A 15,234-nucleotide genomic window follows, 5' to 3' on the forward strand; every position below is an offset into this window, starting at 1 on the left:
CAATTAACTTATCTTTCATTAGTTGTATTCCACTTGGTGGAAAACCTGCTCATAATCTGCATACCAATGTTCATAACAGCATAATTCACAATAGCCAAGAGATGGAAGCAACCCAAAGCTTCATCAGTGGTTGAACAGATAAATAAAATGTTACACGTACGTACCATGGAATGTTATTCAGCTTGAAAAGGAAGGCAATTCTGACATATACTATAGTATGGATGGGCTCTGAAGACATTATGTTACATGAAATAAGCCAGTCACAAAAAGACAAATACTGTATGATTCCACTTCTATGATGTATCTAGGAAATTGGAATTTCCTTTCCAATTCGTAAGGAAAATAAAAGAGTAGAATGATGGTCCTCAGGGCCTAGAGGAGGGGGAAATGGGCAGTTGTCTACTGGATATCAAGTTTCAGTTTTATAAGATCAAAAGTTGTGGAGACTGGTTGTGCAACAATGCAAATATATTTAGCCCTACTAGATGATATACTTGGAAATAATGAAAATGGTAAATATGATGTTATGGGTTTTTTACTATAATAAAAAATTAAAAATAAAATATCCTGCTCATAGATGTTTCTAGTTCTTTCACACATCCTAAAGTACAAAATGCTAACATTCATTATGACTGAGAAGAGAAACTTAAAACATAATGGTCAACTATAATAGCCAAACTTTAATGGACACTTACTGTACGACAGGGACTATGCTAACTGTCTTGTATTTACTATCTCATTTAATCATCACAACAGCTTGATGAGGCAGATACCACCATCAATGCTGACTTTACAAAGAGAAAACAGGTACAACAGAGTTACCCAATGTGCCTGAGGTCACACGGCTAGTAGGCAGTAGAATCACAGCAGGAGTCCAGCCAGACTCATTTGGATCTGTGCATCTAATTGCTAAGGGTATGTCTCACCAAACTAGCAGAAGGCTCTAGAAATTCACTCTCACTAATTCGCTTAGGTCTCTTTCTTTCCACACCGTCATCTCTAATGCATATGTATTAACTTCTCTCTCATTTCCCATCCTTCCCTCTTCCCTCTCCCAAAGACTTAGTTACCTTAACCATGTAAACCTAAACTGTTAGAATTAAAAGTTCCAGGTGATCCGAACATTGGGGCAGAAGCCCCTCATCAAGGTGGCTCAAGAATAGGACCAAGACTGTTTGGCACCTCCCTCATGTGCAGATACACCATTGGCTTCGCCAGAACAGTAGGAAAAGCAATAAATGTATCACAGAACTACTGAGAGGTTTAGGACTTAATTCTGATTACTAGAAGTAGCTTGTATTCAAGAAATGTTAAACCACAACTACTTGCAGAATCCCAACTGTTGACCCTCAGTTTTTATGTGATGCAAGCAGAAGGAAGAGAGGCTTCTGAGTCATGGAGTTACTGAACGTGTCTGAGGCACAAGTTTTCATTGTTTGTTAGTATCTCTTGGCAGGCTGTTGAGAAGATTAGATTAGCTGATATATATGAAGCACGACGCACACAAGACTTGCAATAAATGAAGTAGTCAATAAATCATAACTATTATTATTACCCTGGTAATAGGGTAATAAAGGCAGATTATTCAGAGTCTTAGATAGAAAAACAGATCGATACAGTCTTCCTGATTCCTTCTCTGACATTCTTCCAGTCATAGTGGGCGTGGAGTGTACAATGCTGGAGAAGCTCCAGGACTCACCCTGCCAAGACGGTGATGGCTGCTCTTCACGAGCTGAACCTTGCTTCATTCTTGTGGCTTCTCCTCCACTTATAGCTTTGTCCTGGGATTCTTTTTTTTTTTTTTTTTAAAGATTTTATTTATTTATTTGACAGAGAGAAATCACAAGTAGATGGAGAGGCAGGCAGAGAGAGAGAGGGAAGCAGTCTCCCCGCTTAGCAGAGAGCCCAATGCGGGACTCGATCCCAGGACCCTGAGATCATGACCTGAGCCGAAGGCAGCGGCTTAACTCACTGAGCCATCCATGTCCTGGGGTTCTTGACTAGGTTCTTGTCCTGTCTAGCAGTTCTCCCATGGACTGAAGGTCTGATCAGCAACCCCATCACCAGCGCTTGGATGGTATGGTTTCCTGGGACTGAATTCCAGGGGCCTCAGCTTCTGATTCCACTCCTCACCAGTGATCCCTTGCCTCCTCCTGAAACGCATGGGCTTGGCCAGCTGTCTGTGCCCCAGGGTAGAAAAGAGCTGGGGGGCATGATTTGGATGTTTTTCAATGTCTTTGCTTGAGTTATGCTTTTCTTTGAAAACAGAACTCCAGATTTCTGATCTAAGAGGCAAACATATTTGCTCCCTAGGAGCCCATTCCTAAAGCAACGGAGCTCTGACCTTCCACCCCTCTCATGGACTCAACTTTCTCTGCTGGGCTTCTCTGTCCTTCTCCAGGACCATAGAGGCTCAGGGTTGTTAACACATCTGACTGCTCCTTTACCCATCTTGACAAAATTCATTCGGTTGCAACTCTTCATAACTCTTTAGTCTACGACCATTTCTAGCACTGTAATTTCTCCTCATTTTCCCTTCCTTGGGTGAGAAATGCCTCCAAAAGCCCAGATTTTGGCACAATAACTCCCAGATTGTTTTTATAGTCCCAGTGTAGTACTTCTTTGTTACAGCTCAATATTCCTAAATTTTGTTCCAAGTCTTTATTTAACATTTATAAATATCAGGTTGTATTAATTGGTTCCAGCTTTAAAAATGTTCCATCCGAGGTTATTTTCTGCTATTTTGATAGTGGTTTCGAAACTCGGAACACCAAGGCCTGATGTGGGCCATGTTCTGCAAGCATCCCTCAAGGACTGGTGGGGAATGGAAAAGATACGCAGATCTTGGGCCTTGCTGTGTTCTTTGAAGACTGTACCGGCCATAATAGCTTCAAAGAATTTCAACAAGTTCCTAAGACATGACCTTCCCTTTCCGAAAACCACGCTGGCCAGCCTTGCCTTAATCAAGCTGTGCTTTTCTAAGCATCCTTTTACTTGATCTCCTGCAGCAGTTTTCAATACTTTCCCTACAAGTGAAGTTAAACTAACTGGCCTGTAATTTCCTGGTGTGTCCCTAAGCTCTATGAAATAACGGCATTATGTTGGCTACTTTCCAATTCTTCCTGAATTTTTTTGTTTTGTTTTAAAACGCAGGATTGAAAAGGCCAGAGAATGCTTCCTGTCTCCCTTTTCCTTCGTTCCTTCCATGACATACTGCTTTCTGGTCCCAGTAGATCTGCCATTTTAATAACTTCAAACCTCTTAAAAGTTTTCACATATTATTTGTTTCTATCTCTGAAGCATGAGTTTTCCATTTTTCATTTTGACAAGCCTCCCCACTCCTCACCCCAAATAAGGGCTCACAATTCCATGGAATAGACTGTTAATGTGAGGCACTGTTAAAAAAATGAGTTTCATATTAGAAATGTGGACTAGGGAAGCAACTAGATCATTAAGTCTGTGGTCTTACTTGTGAGTTATTATGAATACATGTTGGGGAAGGAGCTAAAGAATGTATCTACATGAATAGGAATAGGATCCAACAAAATGAAATGATTACATCTGGGGATACTAATCCAATGTACCTGCCAAGTATCTTAAGAATGTGATGAAACTAATTAGATCTTTATATATAAAATTTGCAACCTGTATCTTTTTCAGCTGCATTTGATTCATTACTTTCAAATCCAACATCAGAAGAATCTTTCCATATTTAATCATCTCCCAATAAAAAAGCCCACAGAAATATTTTAGTTAAAATATGTCAGTTAAAAAATAACATCTTTTTTTTTTTTTAACTGGTAGGAATAAAGAGGAAAATTCACAATTATTCGTATTCATAAAACTACACTGTATCACATCATCTTTCAGACTGTCTTGGTTGGTTGTTGCATAGAATTGATTAATTTTTAAGATAAGTGAGTCACCAACTAGGGCATACAAACTTTTATTCTTTATAGATGTTTTTTGTTTCAGCAAGCTTTTGTGTTTTTCAAAGTTTTTTTGCGGTGATCTAACTCGTCTTTTCTGAATAAATCATAGGTGGGCAAACTACAGCCCATGTCTGGATGGTTGCTTATTTCTGGGTTGGAAGGTAGGATGATCACCATCATGAAACAAAGCCAAACATAGAGTGGAGTCTAAAACTTTAAAACTGTTGACCCTGATTTCAGAGAAGTTGAATTAACAAACCCCTGTCCAATGGGTAGCTTTTTCTTTCTAATTCTTCAAAGTCACAAACTCCAAAATTTGTATATCTCTTAATAACGCACACATACTGTGTATCAGATTAAACACATGTGGGAGAATCTTTGCATGTATGGAACATGTAGACCTGTCATATAGGGAACATTTCAATCAGCTTTGAATGATTCCTACTATTTTCCTTTTTGATTTTGGACACAACTGAAGAAACCTGCAAATGAACAATTCAGATTCTCTCTGTGGGCCATCGAAGTGAGTGACATTTGCAAAATATTTGTGCATATTTAGCAAATAAATTTAAGTTCGGGAGTTGATCTTAAAGCATGGATTTTATTGTGTACTCGAAATATTTTCTCATAGATATTCATCTTCAGGATGCAATTAAAGATGCAATTAAAGCATGTATAGAACTTACCCTTCCTACTGAGCATATATCTTATACCAGCAATAATAAATTTAGTACTATTCACTCTTCTCCCACAACTATGCCTTTGCTTGAGCTTTCCTTTTTCTTGGAAGGCCCTCTCCCACATTTGAATGTCAAGACTGCCAAGACCTACTCATCCAAGGATGGACAGCTTAGAGCCTAGTGGAAAAATCCTGGGTTTGTGGTAAAGAAGAACACCTTGAGTCTATGGATTTGACTATGGCTAAACCCAAGTTCTTCAATATTCTAATTAATAAACTTCCTACCTTCTCCATATCTCTATCTCCCTATATGTAAAATGGTAATATTTATATCTCCTTTAAGAATTGTGATATGGGTTATTTGGAATTATTTATTCATTTATTTACTAGAGAGAGAGAGAGAGAGAGAGAGAGAGAGAGAGAAAGTGTGAGTTGGGGAGGGGCAGAGAAAGAGAGAGAAAGAATCCTAAGCAGTCTCCCTACTCAGCACCATGGAGCCCAACACGGGGCCAAATCCTACAACTCTGAGATCATGACCTGAGCCAAAATCAAGAGTCAGGTGTTCAACCAACTGAGCCACCCAGGCATTCCTGCAATAATATATAAAAGATCAAAATTAGCTACCCTTCCTTTCCCTCCCTGTGCCATCTACTCCACAAGGCTTCTCTAGATCCCACTCATAACCCCACTCTCATGGCAATTTCATCTTCCTTTGAATGCCCATAACACTTCATCTGTCCCTCGTGGGCTTCAATGCAGTGTGTTATTTTCTTCTTCTTCTTCTTGTTCTTCTTGTAGAACTTAATTTATTTGAGAGAGAGAGAGCACAAGCAGAGGTAAGGGCAGAGGGAAAGGGAGCTCCTCTCCCCACTTAGCAGGGAGCTCAATGCAGGGCCCTATCCTAGGACCCTGGAATCATGAACTGAGTTGAAGGCAGACACTTAACCAACTGAGTCACCCAAGCACCCCTTCATTTCTTCAACAAACATTTTTTGACCATTTACTATGTGTTAGGATACATTTTTTTCTCCCCCCCTAAGTAATCCTTAAGCTTCTTGAGGTTAGAGTCTTTATAATATTCATCTCTCCCCCATTGTCTATATAGTGTGTAATCCCCCTAGTGTTGAACAAGAATGTACTTGTTAATTGTTTGGTATTTGATAAAGTACCACTATCTGGTAAAAGCTGGTGACTATATAATGCAGACAATATCTGTATATCCATTTTCATATAAGTCCATGGCCTCAAATAGGATTACAAGCTGGAAATTATGTTCATATGTAAGGCCAGTGAATGGGATCATCATAATTTTCATCCTTGTTATTAAGTACTACAACAACTACTAATAATATAATAAAGGAATAGCTAACATCCCTGAGACCATGCACAAAGGAGAACATTCTCTTCCCATTCCATATGGGTCCTTAGAGTAGTTCCTGCTAGAGTAGACCATGGTTTCCAAAAAGAGAAGGTGAATGAACAAATGAGCTGTAGCCGAGTCTCTGTGGAATCACATTAGCACAAATCTAAGCACGTTTTCAAAGAACTGTGGTTTATAAATAAAGACTCTCTCTCATATATACAATCCTATGGCTACATGAACTCTAAAGTTTCAGCGGGAAATTACACAATTTCAGAATGAGGCTGTGTGTACACAACACCAAGCCGTCCAAGTGAAAGCCTGAGCAAATCACTTAGGAATGTGGTCTTTGCTAGCCCAGACATTTCAAGTCGTTATTGCAAATATGTAATGTGGTTCTGACGCTATTTTACTACTCATGGATGAACTGCACTATGGTGACATTTCACTTTAATTTGCTGCTCCTAATTGACTGCAGGCAAGGAATCAGAAAGCCGAACTGGTTAGAACTATGTTTAAAGTAAGAACGACGGGGCTCCGATTTAAGGCCAGTGAGAGTGGCCTACAAATGGACGTAAATGTAAGGGTATGGCCTTCAGAGTTCCTGGTTCTTGAGCTTTACCCTCCAAAATGGAAGACACAGAACTCTACCAATGTTGCATGCAGCATAAACAAATTTCTTAGATGACCTTTTCTTCCCCAGGGCAGAGAAAGAAAATATAAGACCTTGCAAAGAGGCTCTTGAGGAGTTTAACTGTGGCCAGTGTCCCAACTGCTACAGACTGTGCCAGACTTCAGGCAGAAACAGACTCATGAGTCTTAAAAGTTCACAAGTCCCAGAAGCGTTTGGGTCTGGGCCTCTCTCAAGGTCACCATTCACTATCACAACCACCTTGGGGTTCTCAGTAGGCACTGCCAGCAGATTTCAACTCACTTGGGATGAGGTCCCAAGCGACAGAGTTCCCAAACAGGTCCTAAGTGTGAAGGGACTAAGACTGGAAATGTGCCCTCTTGTCCAGATGTGCTTTCTGTCGTTGACTGATGCTGATCAGGAGACTGAGTTGGTTTTATGTTCTATATCTCTTTTTACCAAAGCAAATTGATGTTGATGCATGTGTGGTATACCCAAGATCCAATCTCTGTGGTGCTCATCCCGCCTTCCCTTTTCTTCTGGAACCATTCAGGAAAGGGTATGTGAGTGGGTGTGGGAGGCTTACGGCCCAAATGCTCCACTGGAAGAATGTGGTAGAGCCAGATGTGAAGTGGACCTCCCCTGAGTGAAGGATTCACAACCCAGAGTCACAGCACATATTGGAGAGGAATGGCTTTCTAACTGAACTCTGGATTTGTAACATTGTGCTAGCCCACATCCAAGTCAAAATGTCTGTCCAGATTAGACATCAAAACTGGCCTGTTATCATCTCTGGTTTTTACTGAGAATCTTTGAAGAAGAAAGAGTCCTTTGGGGGGCTAATTGGTCCCAGGCCTGAGAATTGGACAGGGATTTCTATGGCTACTTCAGAAGAAAATTTCCAATATTTTAAGTATCACATAATGTTTCAACTGGAGTACGCACACTGAGAACATCATAACAAGAGGTGGAAGGTATTTGATTTGACTCAAAGAGCACAGAATCAATTTTTCCTGATAGTGAGAGCAGTGTAGCAAGAGTTAATGCTATAAAACCCACACTATTGTCAAGTGCAAATAAATCCAATGAAGCTTGTTCCGATAGTACTCAGGCAATACTAAAGAGCCCATTAGGAAAGCATCCAAGACCTGAGACACATAAAAAACTTTATTAGATCACTGAAATAAAGTGCAAACAAGTTTGTCTTAGAAAGATCCAAAAATCCTTATGCTTTCAGTCTGAAGAGCCATAAAACAGTGCCTGACAAATTTTAAGTGATATTCTAATTAATCACTGAACTTTTATAGCTTCTTGTGAGCTGTAAGCTAGATATTAACAAGGCAGCAAGAGAGAGAGGCAATCGCCCTGCACTGAGCATGAGTTCTAAGTCCTTCCATAAACCCAATGGTCAGCCAGGCCAGACTTTTGTGTTAAGCATCTGCTAGAAATGCAGAATGGACCAGTAACCTAAAAATTGTCATTAATTTCATGTCGGTTAAAATAGGATAGAAAATGTGCCCAAATCTCGCTGACTCGTGGAAAATTATAACAGCTGTGTCTTAGTCTTGTACAGGAAACACTTTCTCAGCCATTTTTACATTGTTCCTTTGGTGAAAATAACACTTTGTAATACACTAATCATACAGCTCCCTTTAATACCATCACACACTTAATGATTACCAGGAAAAAGTATGACCCAACTCTTTTGTATATAAAAATTTCTGATTTATGGTCCTTACTTGGATACAGTGGTGGTGTAGACAATCTAGGACAATTTTATTCCTAGAGAGCGATTTTTTCAGAAGAGAGGCAGATTTTTTTAAGTGCCTACCATCGGACAGTTCCAATGAGGGGCAAGAATTTGCTTTCAAAGAATGAATTTAAAAAAATTTTGTAACGTGAGTTTAAGATTATTACTTCAATTCTCATTTTCTAAAAATTACAAACATATCTTCAATAAAGACGTCCACCTACCTCATGATATAAGGGAGCACTACCGCCTAGAGGTTTCTTTGCCTTTTTAGATGGAGTTCCAAGAAATGCATTTGATTCATTGATCTGTAAGAAAATTAAGTTCATCCACAGTGAAAAAGAAAGACATACTTAAAGCATACTTAGATATATATAACTTTCAATTACCTAGGTGGCTTTTAGGGTTGAAAAACTTAGTAAGGAAGAGATATTCACTAACTAGGCAAAATATTTATAGTCACTTTGGTAAGCTGTTAGTAATCATGAGTATGGGCCACCCGACAGGACTGTGCTGTGTGGTCATTCCTCTCTGTCCTCTGACAGCTAGGTTTCTCTGTAGTCTTAATTTCTCTTGCTATTGACTTCCCTGGAATAGTAAATATTTTAGTCTTTTATTGAATAAACAATTCTTCAGAGAGCCTAGCATGGAGCCTGGTATGGCCACAGGAATTTTGTCAAATGAATAAGTGCCGAAAGGGACTAAATGGGCCTAAATAATGGGTCAAAATTCTTCTTCCCAGTTAAACAATGCAAATTTATTCTAGCTAAGTTTTGTTTAAAATAATCCACCCCGATTTACTGAAAAGCCCAAGAATCTGATAGTTGTACTTATTTTATTATCTTATTCTATTATTTTAAGCACAAAAGTCCTCACGGGGCCTAGAGGTGGGAAGCGACAGATACCTTCTGGAGAATGTCTTGCCAGGACACGATACTGAACAATTTCCGCTGAGGGGCCTGGACAGCAAGGGTAAGAGCTCTGATGAGAAGATCGTCCTCAATCCGGTTTCCAACTATAAAAGCGACAGAACCCTTCCAGTCATTCTGTTAAAACAAACAAACAAACAAACAAACAAAAAAACCAGAAGGAATTAAATTCTAAATCCTGGGTAGGTAGGTAATTTTGTGTCAAAGGGTTCCACTAAAACAAGATAGTTTTCCATTTAAACTTCACCTTAAAAGACAAGAGCTGACCACATAGTGTAAGTTCCTGACTCAAGTAGCCACAAGGCGGCAGTGTTGTGCCAAATTTCATGCAACTAGACCAAAAAAAAAAAAAAGAAAAAAAAAAAATCCACCAAAAAAACAAACAACCATTTTCTTGAGAAACTAGACCTTTCATTTTAAGGAAGACAGTGTTTAAAAATGACATGCTTTCACTAGAATGCTGTCCAAGAAAAATTTGGCATTTGGAAGAAATGGTTCATTCATATGTTACAAATATATGAGATAATCTTGAAAGCAGAAGTCTTTGTTTTTGTTCCCCAATACATTCTGAGACTCTAAATAGTGCTAGAGGCATGGGAGGAACTTGATCAATACTTGCTGAATGTTGGGTAATAGTGAATGAGTTGCCAAATGGGCTTTTATATGGGGTAAAAATGTAATCCCTGAAGTTGTTGTAAAGCACAGAACTAGAACACATCTTTTCCTCTTCGTGTAACACAAGAATCTCATTGCTAATTCACAAACGAGTCCTTTCCCTTCTCAGGACTTAGACTAAAAAATAACACTTGGACATGAAATGCTGCATCAAATAATTTTTAAAAAAATGTTACTAAAGACAATATTCTTATTCAGTAATCCCTTTCTGTATTGTAATTTCTCTTGGGAAGAAGCAGTTCCCTGAAGATTAAGAATGGAATTTATTAAATTATCCACTGTGTGGTGCTGAGAGTCAAACTCATCATGCCTACCACGTCTATGGCTTCCTTACATTAACAATCTTATGGGGAAATGAAATAAGCAAACGTGATAAAGACATTTGGAAAGAGAAATAAATAATAAAGGAGGGCACCCCAGCCATGTGACCTCTCCAGGCCTTACCAACCCCATTTATAGCATAAAGGGGTTGGACAGGGCAAAACCTAACATCCCTCTAGAGATCTGATTCAAATAGAGTAACACTTCCTGTCAGTGGATTCCGAAACAACGTCTAAGATGACGTGAAGAGATTTTACACAAATGTAATGAAATGCATAATTTTCTGTGGTTCTCTCTGGTTTCTGTCCAGTCCATGGTCAGGGTGATGACAGAACTAGGGCATAGGTGGGAGAAAAGACCTTAGTGCAAATTCCTCCTTACCATCAAATAATTAGTATCCTTACAATCTCTTATTTCGGGGCACCTGGGTGGCTCAGTGGGTTAAGCCTCTGCCTTCGGCTCGGGTCATGGTCTCAGGGTCCTGGGATCGAGCCCCGCATCAGGCTCTCTGCTCAGCGGGGAGCCTGCTTCTCCCTCTGTGTCTCTGCCTGCCTCTCTGTCTGCTTGTGATCGCTCTGTCAAATAAACAAATAAAATCTTTAAAAAAAAAAAAAAGTCTCTTATTTCTTTCCATGGGAACTTACTAGCTACCTAACAAAACCTGCCCAACTGTCAATCCAAAACAAAAACCACACATGAAAGCATAAAAATGTGTATCTTACCTACAAAATGTGTGTGTGTGTGTGTGTATGTGTGTGTATGGACATGTTAGTGTGGTCCAATGTGTTTCCCTCTGGTTACACTGAGTTTAAGACCTTTTTTCTTTGTTTGCTAATACACCATAGGAAGACTGAGCATCTGTTTTTTCTTTTTGTTTTGTTTTGTTTTAATATTCTGACTCTGAAAAGTTAGTATGACATTTATAATGTACTCTTTTGGGAAAAAAATTCCACTATCACAAAACGACCTTTCCCACATGGGATGCCTTTGTTTTCTCTTGTCTACTCCCACAGTCAAAATCTCAACTGTAATCATTGAAAGACGAAAATCTCTTATAGTCTCACAATACAGTACACATGGTTCCTAAACAGGCAATACCCCAAACCTCCCATCAGTTACACTTTCCCACACTTAAGATTTTTTTTTTAAATATTTTATTTATTTATTTGACAGAGAGAGAGAGAGAGAGAGATCACAAGTAGGCAGAGAGGCAGGCAGAGAGGGGGTGGAGGGAAGCAGGTTCCCCACTGAACAGAGAGCCCAATGCGGGGCTCCATCCAGGACCCTGGGATCATGACCTGAGCCGAAGGCAGAGGCTTAACCCACTGAGCCACCCAGGCGCCCCCACACACTGAAGATTTTAATGAGCACCTCTACCTCACCCCCTCCCCACTGCACGTGTCCTTGCCAGTATTTGAAAGCTAATGGTCACAAGGAAGGGCTGCCTCTCCACTCCTTGGGGGATCAATCAGAACAAGGGCATTGTAGTAGTCCACCACCTACCCAGCTGTATCGGGTGTCAAAGGCAGGTGTTGACTATTTCAGACCAGAAAAAAATAAGGGAGGAGGAGGCAGGAACTAACAATTATTGAAATCTGCCATGTGCCAGGCATATGTTATCTCGCTGAATCCCTGAGTAATCCCTTTAAATAGGTGCACTAATACTTTATAGATGGAAAAACAGAGGTCCAACGAAGTCAAACAACTTGTTCGAGGTCATCTTGGTAGAACATCATTCAGACCACATATGTGGCTTACAATTTTGAGACCATTTTAGAACAGTTTTGAGAGCAAGTGTTTGGGGTCACAACGCCTTTCCATAAGGCCTAAATTGCAGCTAATGGCTACTTCATAAGAAACACAATAGATGAAGATCTGTATCATATGTCAAAGTGTAAAAAACCTTCAAAAATAGATATTGCAGTAAATCCTTAAGACATCTTAAGTTTTAGTTTATTTTTTAATCAATGATTGTTTGACAAAGGCTCAAAGACATTAAGGAAATTTCCCAAGCTTGTCTCTCTCCAAGCCGGTGTTCTTGTTACTTTGGTCGGATGCCCCTTAGCGCAAGTTCTGTTCCTCTGATTACTGGTCCTATGCTGAAAATTCTGGGCCCCATTTCTCTACTGGAAGGGGTCTGGAGAGTATAGTCCAGCCGAGACTCCATTTCCCACCTGTACTCGCTAGCTCCCCAAACTCCTGCTCCCCAGAAGAGGATCTACCTGGCAAAACACGACCCACGATGGACTTTGTCAGAGTCATGGATTAGGGTCAAGTCACGCTGCCAGAAGCCAGGTAAGCATAAAACGGACTATCGGGCAGAAATAATGCAAATCAAGAGTGTCTGCAGAGAAAGATGCATTCACTAGCATGCTGCACTAGGGGGCAGCGAGATGTCAGGAAATGCAGACTATTCAACTAATGAAGAGTAAGTCATTGCCCTGGGGTCTAATTAGGGAGAATTGTTAAAGGAACAAGGCTCTGCAAATATAATACCTGAATCTTTCTCTTCCTACTCCAGGATAACTGTAGATTCTGAATTTCCACTACTGGCAGCAGTTTTAAAAATAGGAAATTGTTTTGGAAAAACTGGGACAAAAATTAGATTTGATACAAAGCGATTCAGAACATCCCTCCGCCATATATCCTGCCCCGACATGCAGTTAAACACAGTCCTTAAATTTGGGTTCACAGGGCAGCCGGGGAAAATGAGTATAGAGAAAATAAATCTAGACCATCGGGGAGAAATGAACATACAATGTGTGTATTTGAGTCATCAGGCTTGTGAGCCCCGAGGTGCTTGCTCCCTCTGGGTGAGTTTCACATAGCTCAAGAACCTTGGGCTGACTCTTAACATAAGACTAGACGAAGAAAACATTAATCATTTTGGAAAAACTACACTGGATACATCCAATGGTAGAGGCACACCTCAAAAGCCTTAGGAAATGAAGTTGGCTCTCCGCCGGCTGGAGGCACATGCTGGACACAGTTTTTCTGAGTCTCACTTTCTAGCAGTTATTGATAAAGTCACTCAAAGGGTGGAATGAAGTCATGTATGGACACAATCCATTACCTTTTATTTACTTTACCAGCCTCACCTAATTGAAGCTTGGCAGGAGGGCGTCTTAACCCAAACACAGACATACTAGTCTTCCAAATCAAGAAAGTATTCATGTAAATGCAGAGACCTGGGCTGTCTCCCACATGCCTATGGTCACAGAGACACGGGGTAGACTTAGGATTCCATTCCTTCACAGACTGCAAACTCTCTAGATTTCACTTGGGCACTTCTGTATTCTAAGATAATTACAAAAACGCTTTAAGACAAGTGAAATGCAGCTTTTGGACAATGGGAAGGTGATTGCTTCCTTCCATTAGCACAAGGCATCAGCTGGGAGGGGAAAGGCAGGACACACATGCTGTCTTCTGCTGCCTTTGCTGGCATGTGGTGGGGTGGGGGAGGAGCTGCTGCCCTCAAAGACCTGAAATGAGATTCCCACAGTCCACTTCCCAGAGCTGATCAGCTCCCAAGGAGCTCGATGAACCAACAGTGGTCACAACTTTTAGTCGAAGAAGATGTATACAAGGCCCAAGTCAAATCAGCACAACACTAATAAAGTAAAATTCTGTGCAGAGTTATTTAACAACTGTCCCAATATGCAAACCTATACTTTACATTGATATTCTGCTGCAAGGATGATCTTCTTGTCAAGTAGATTTACTGACAAATGGAGAGGGATTTGTGACTGTCTCTCTCATACCAGGTTTTCCCTTCAAAAGGGGTCTTGGATCTCCATCAGGCAAAGAGTGTTAGTGTGGGCTGTTGGCCAGCAGAAGAAATATTTTTATTACACAGAACTGGCTGCTATAATCATATTTGTTCAAAAGGAGTTATAACTATAAAATAAGTTGGGAATAGAGATTACAAATGATTTATTTAATAAACAGGAACAACACAAGCACCCAGGATGTGCAGTCATCTAACTCCTTTGACTGCCTCTACTAAACAAATTCTTATGACAGATTCTTCTCTAATGAGAGATTCCTCCCAATTTATTATAAATACTACAGCTTGACGCGTTGTCATCATACTATTAGAACTGCTCCTTATTTAGGCATCGGTTCACATGGCTGTCACATTTTCTCAACTAGATTATAAGCGCTTTACGTTAGAAATTCCATTTTGTCGCGTTTGTACCTCACGGTGCCCAGCAGAGAAATGGGGGAATCAAACAGGGCTCTCTTTATAAATAACCGTTGACTGGTACTTTAAAGGAACAGAGAATGTGCTTGGACACTGAGGATTTTGACCCTGAGAAGCATAAAGGTCTAGAAGGTCATGCAGCACAAACAGGGTCCAGAGCCCCGAAATCTTTTGGGAGGAGAATGGGCTGTCCTTGGTCCAACATGATTTCTGCCAAGCATCAGTGACAAGGTGTAAGGAGTTAGCCCTACAGCCGTTCCTCTGCCAAGACGGGTTTCCTGGGAGTGGCTCAGAGAAGCAGCCAGGTGGTAGGAAAAGGAGGCAGCTCTTTCAGATAAGAGGGGAAAGCCCAAGACTCACACACAAACATGCGTCGGCTATAAAACCATGCCTCCTTCTCTTTCTTTCCTACTGTATCCTGTCACCCAAAGACAGGGACCACGGTGGCTTTCTTCCCCTCCACCTAACCACCTACAGACTGCAAGTTCTGTTATTCCTTTCTCCTTCTAGGTGCCTCTGAAATTCTCATGAGCCAAACTTTATGGTGAGAGCGTATCAGGGTGGGGTGGGGAGAGAGGAAAGACAAGACGCTACACATGGTATCAGGGGTCTGGATCCCGAATCTGCCAGATGTGCAGATTTTGAACCTGACACTTGCCTCCCGCAGCAATGTCATTGCCCCATCCACCCTAATCATCCCCTCCCTCAGGAGTGTGCTGGATCTGATCGCCCTCACTCTTCCTGACTCTGTCC

The 15,234-nt window shown here is 40.6% G+C and overlaps 1 protein-coding gene across 1 annotated transcript in view; it reads right to left on the bottom strand.

Moving 5' to 3' along the window:
* Positions 1–15,234, bottom strand: part of SPAG17 (sperm associated antigen 17) — a 241,725-nt gene that overhangs the window by 191,361 nt on the left and 35,130 nt on the right. Inside the window, exons 2-3 of the mRNA XM_044239012.1 lie at positions 9,258–9,398; positions 8,577–8,660 (exon numbers count right to left, since the gene is read on the bottom strand). Of these exons, the coding sequence (XP_044094947.1) occupies positions 8,577–8,660; positions 9,258–9,398 (225 nt within the window). The remainder of the gene's footprint in view (positions 1–8,576; positions 8,661–9,257; positions 9,399–15,234) is intronic.

Source organism: Neovison vison, chromosome 2, assembly GCF_020171115.1.
Source record: "Neovison vison isolate M4711 chromosome 2, ASM_NN_V1, whole genome shotgun sequence".
In the NCBI taxonomy this organism is placed as follows: domain Eukaryota; kingdom Metazoa; phylum Chordata; class Mammalia; order Carnivora; family Mustelidae; genus Neogale; species Neogale vison.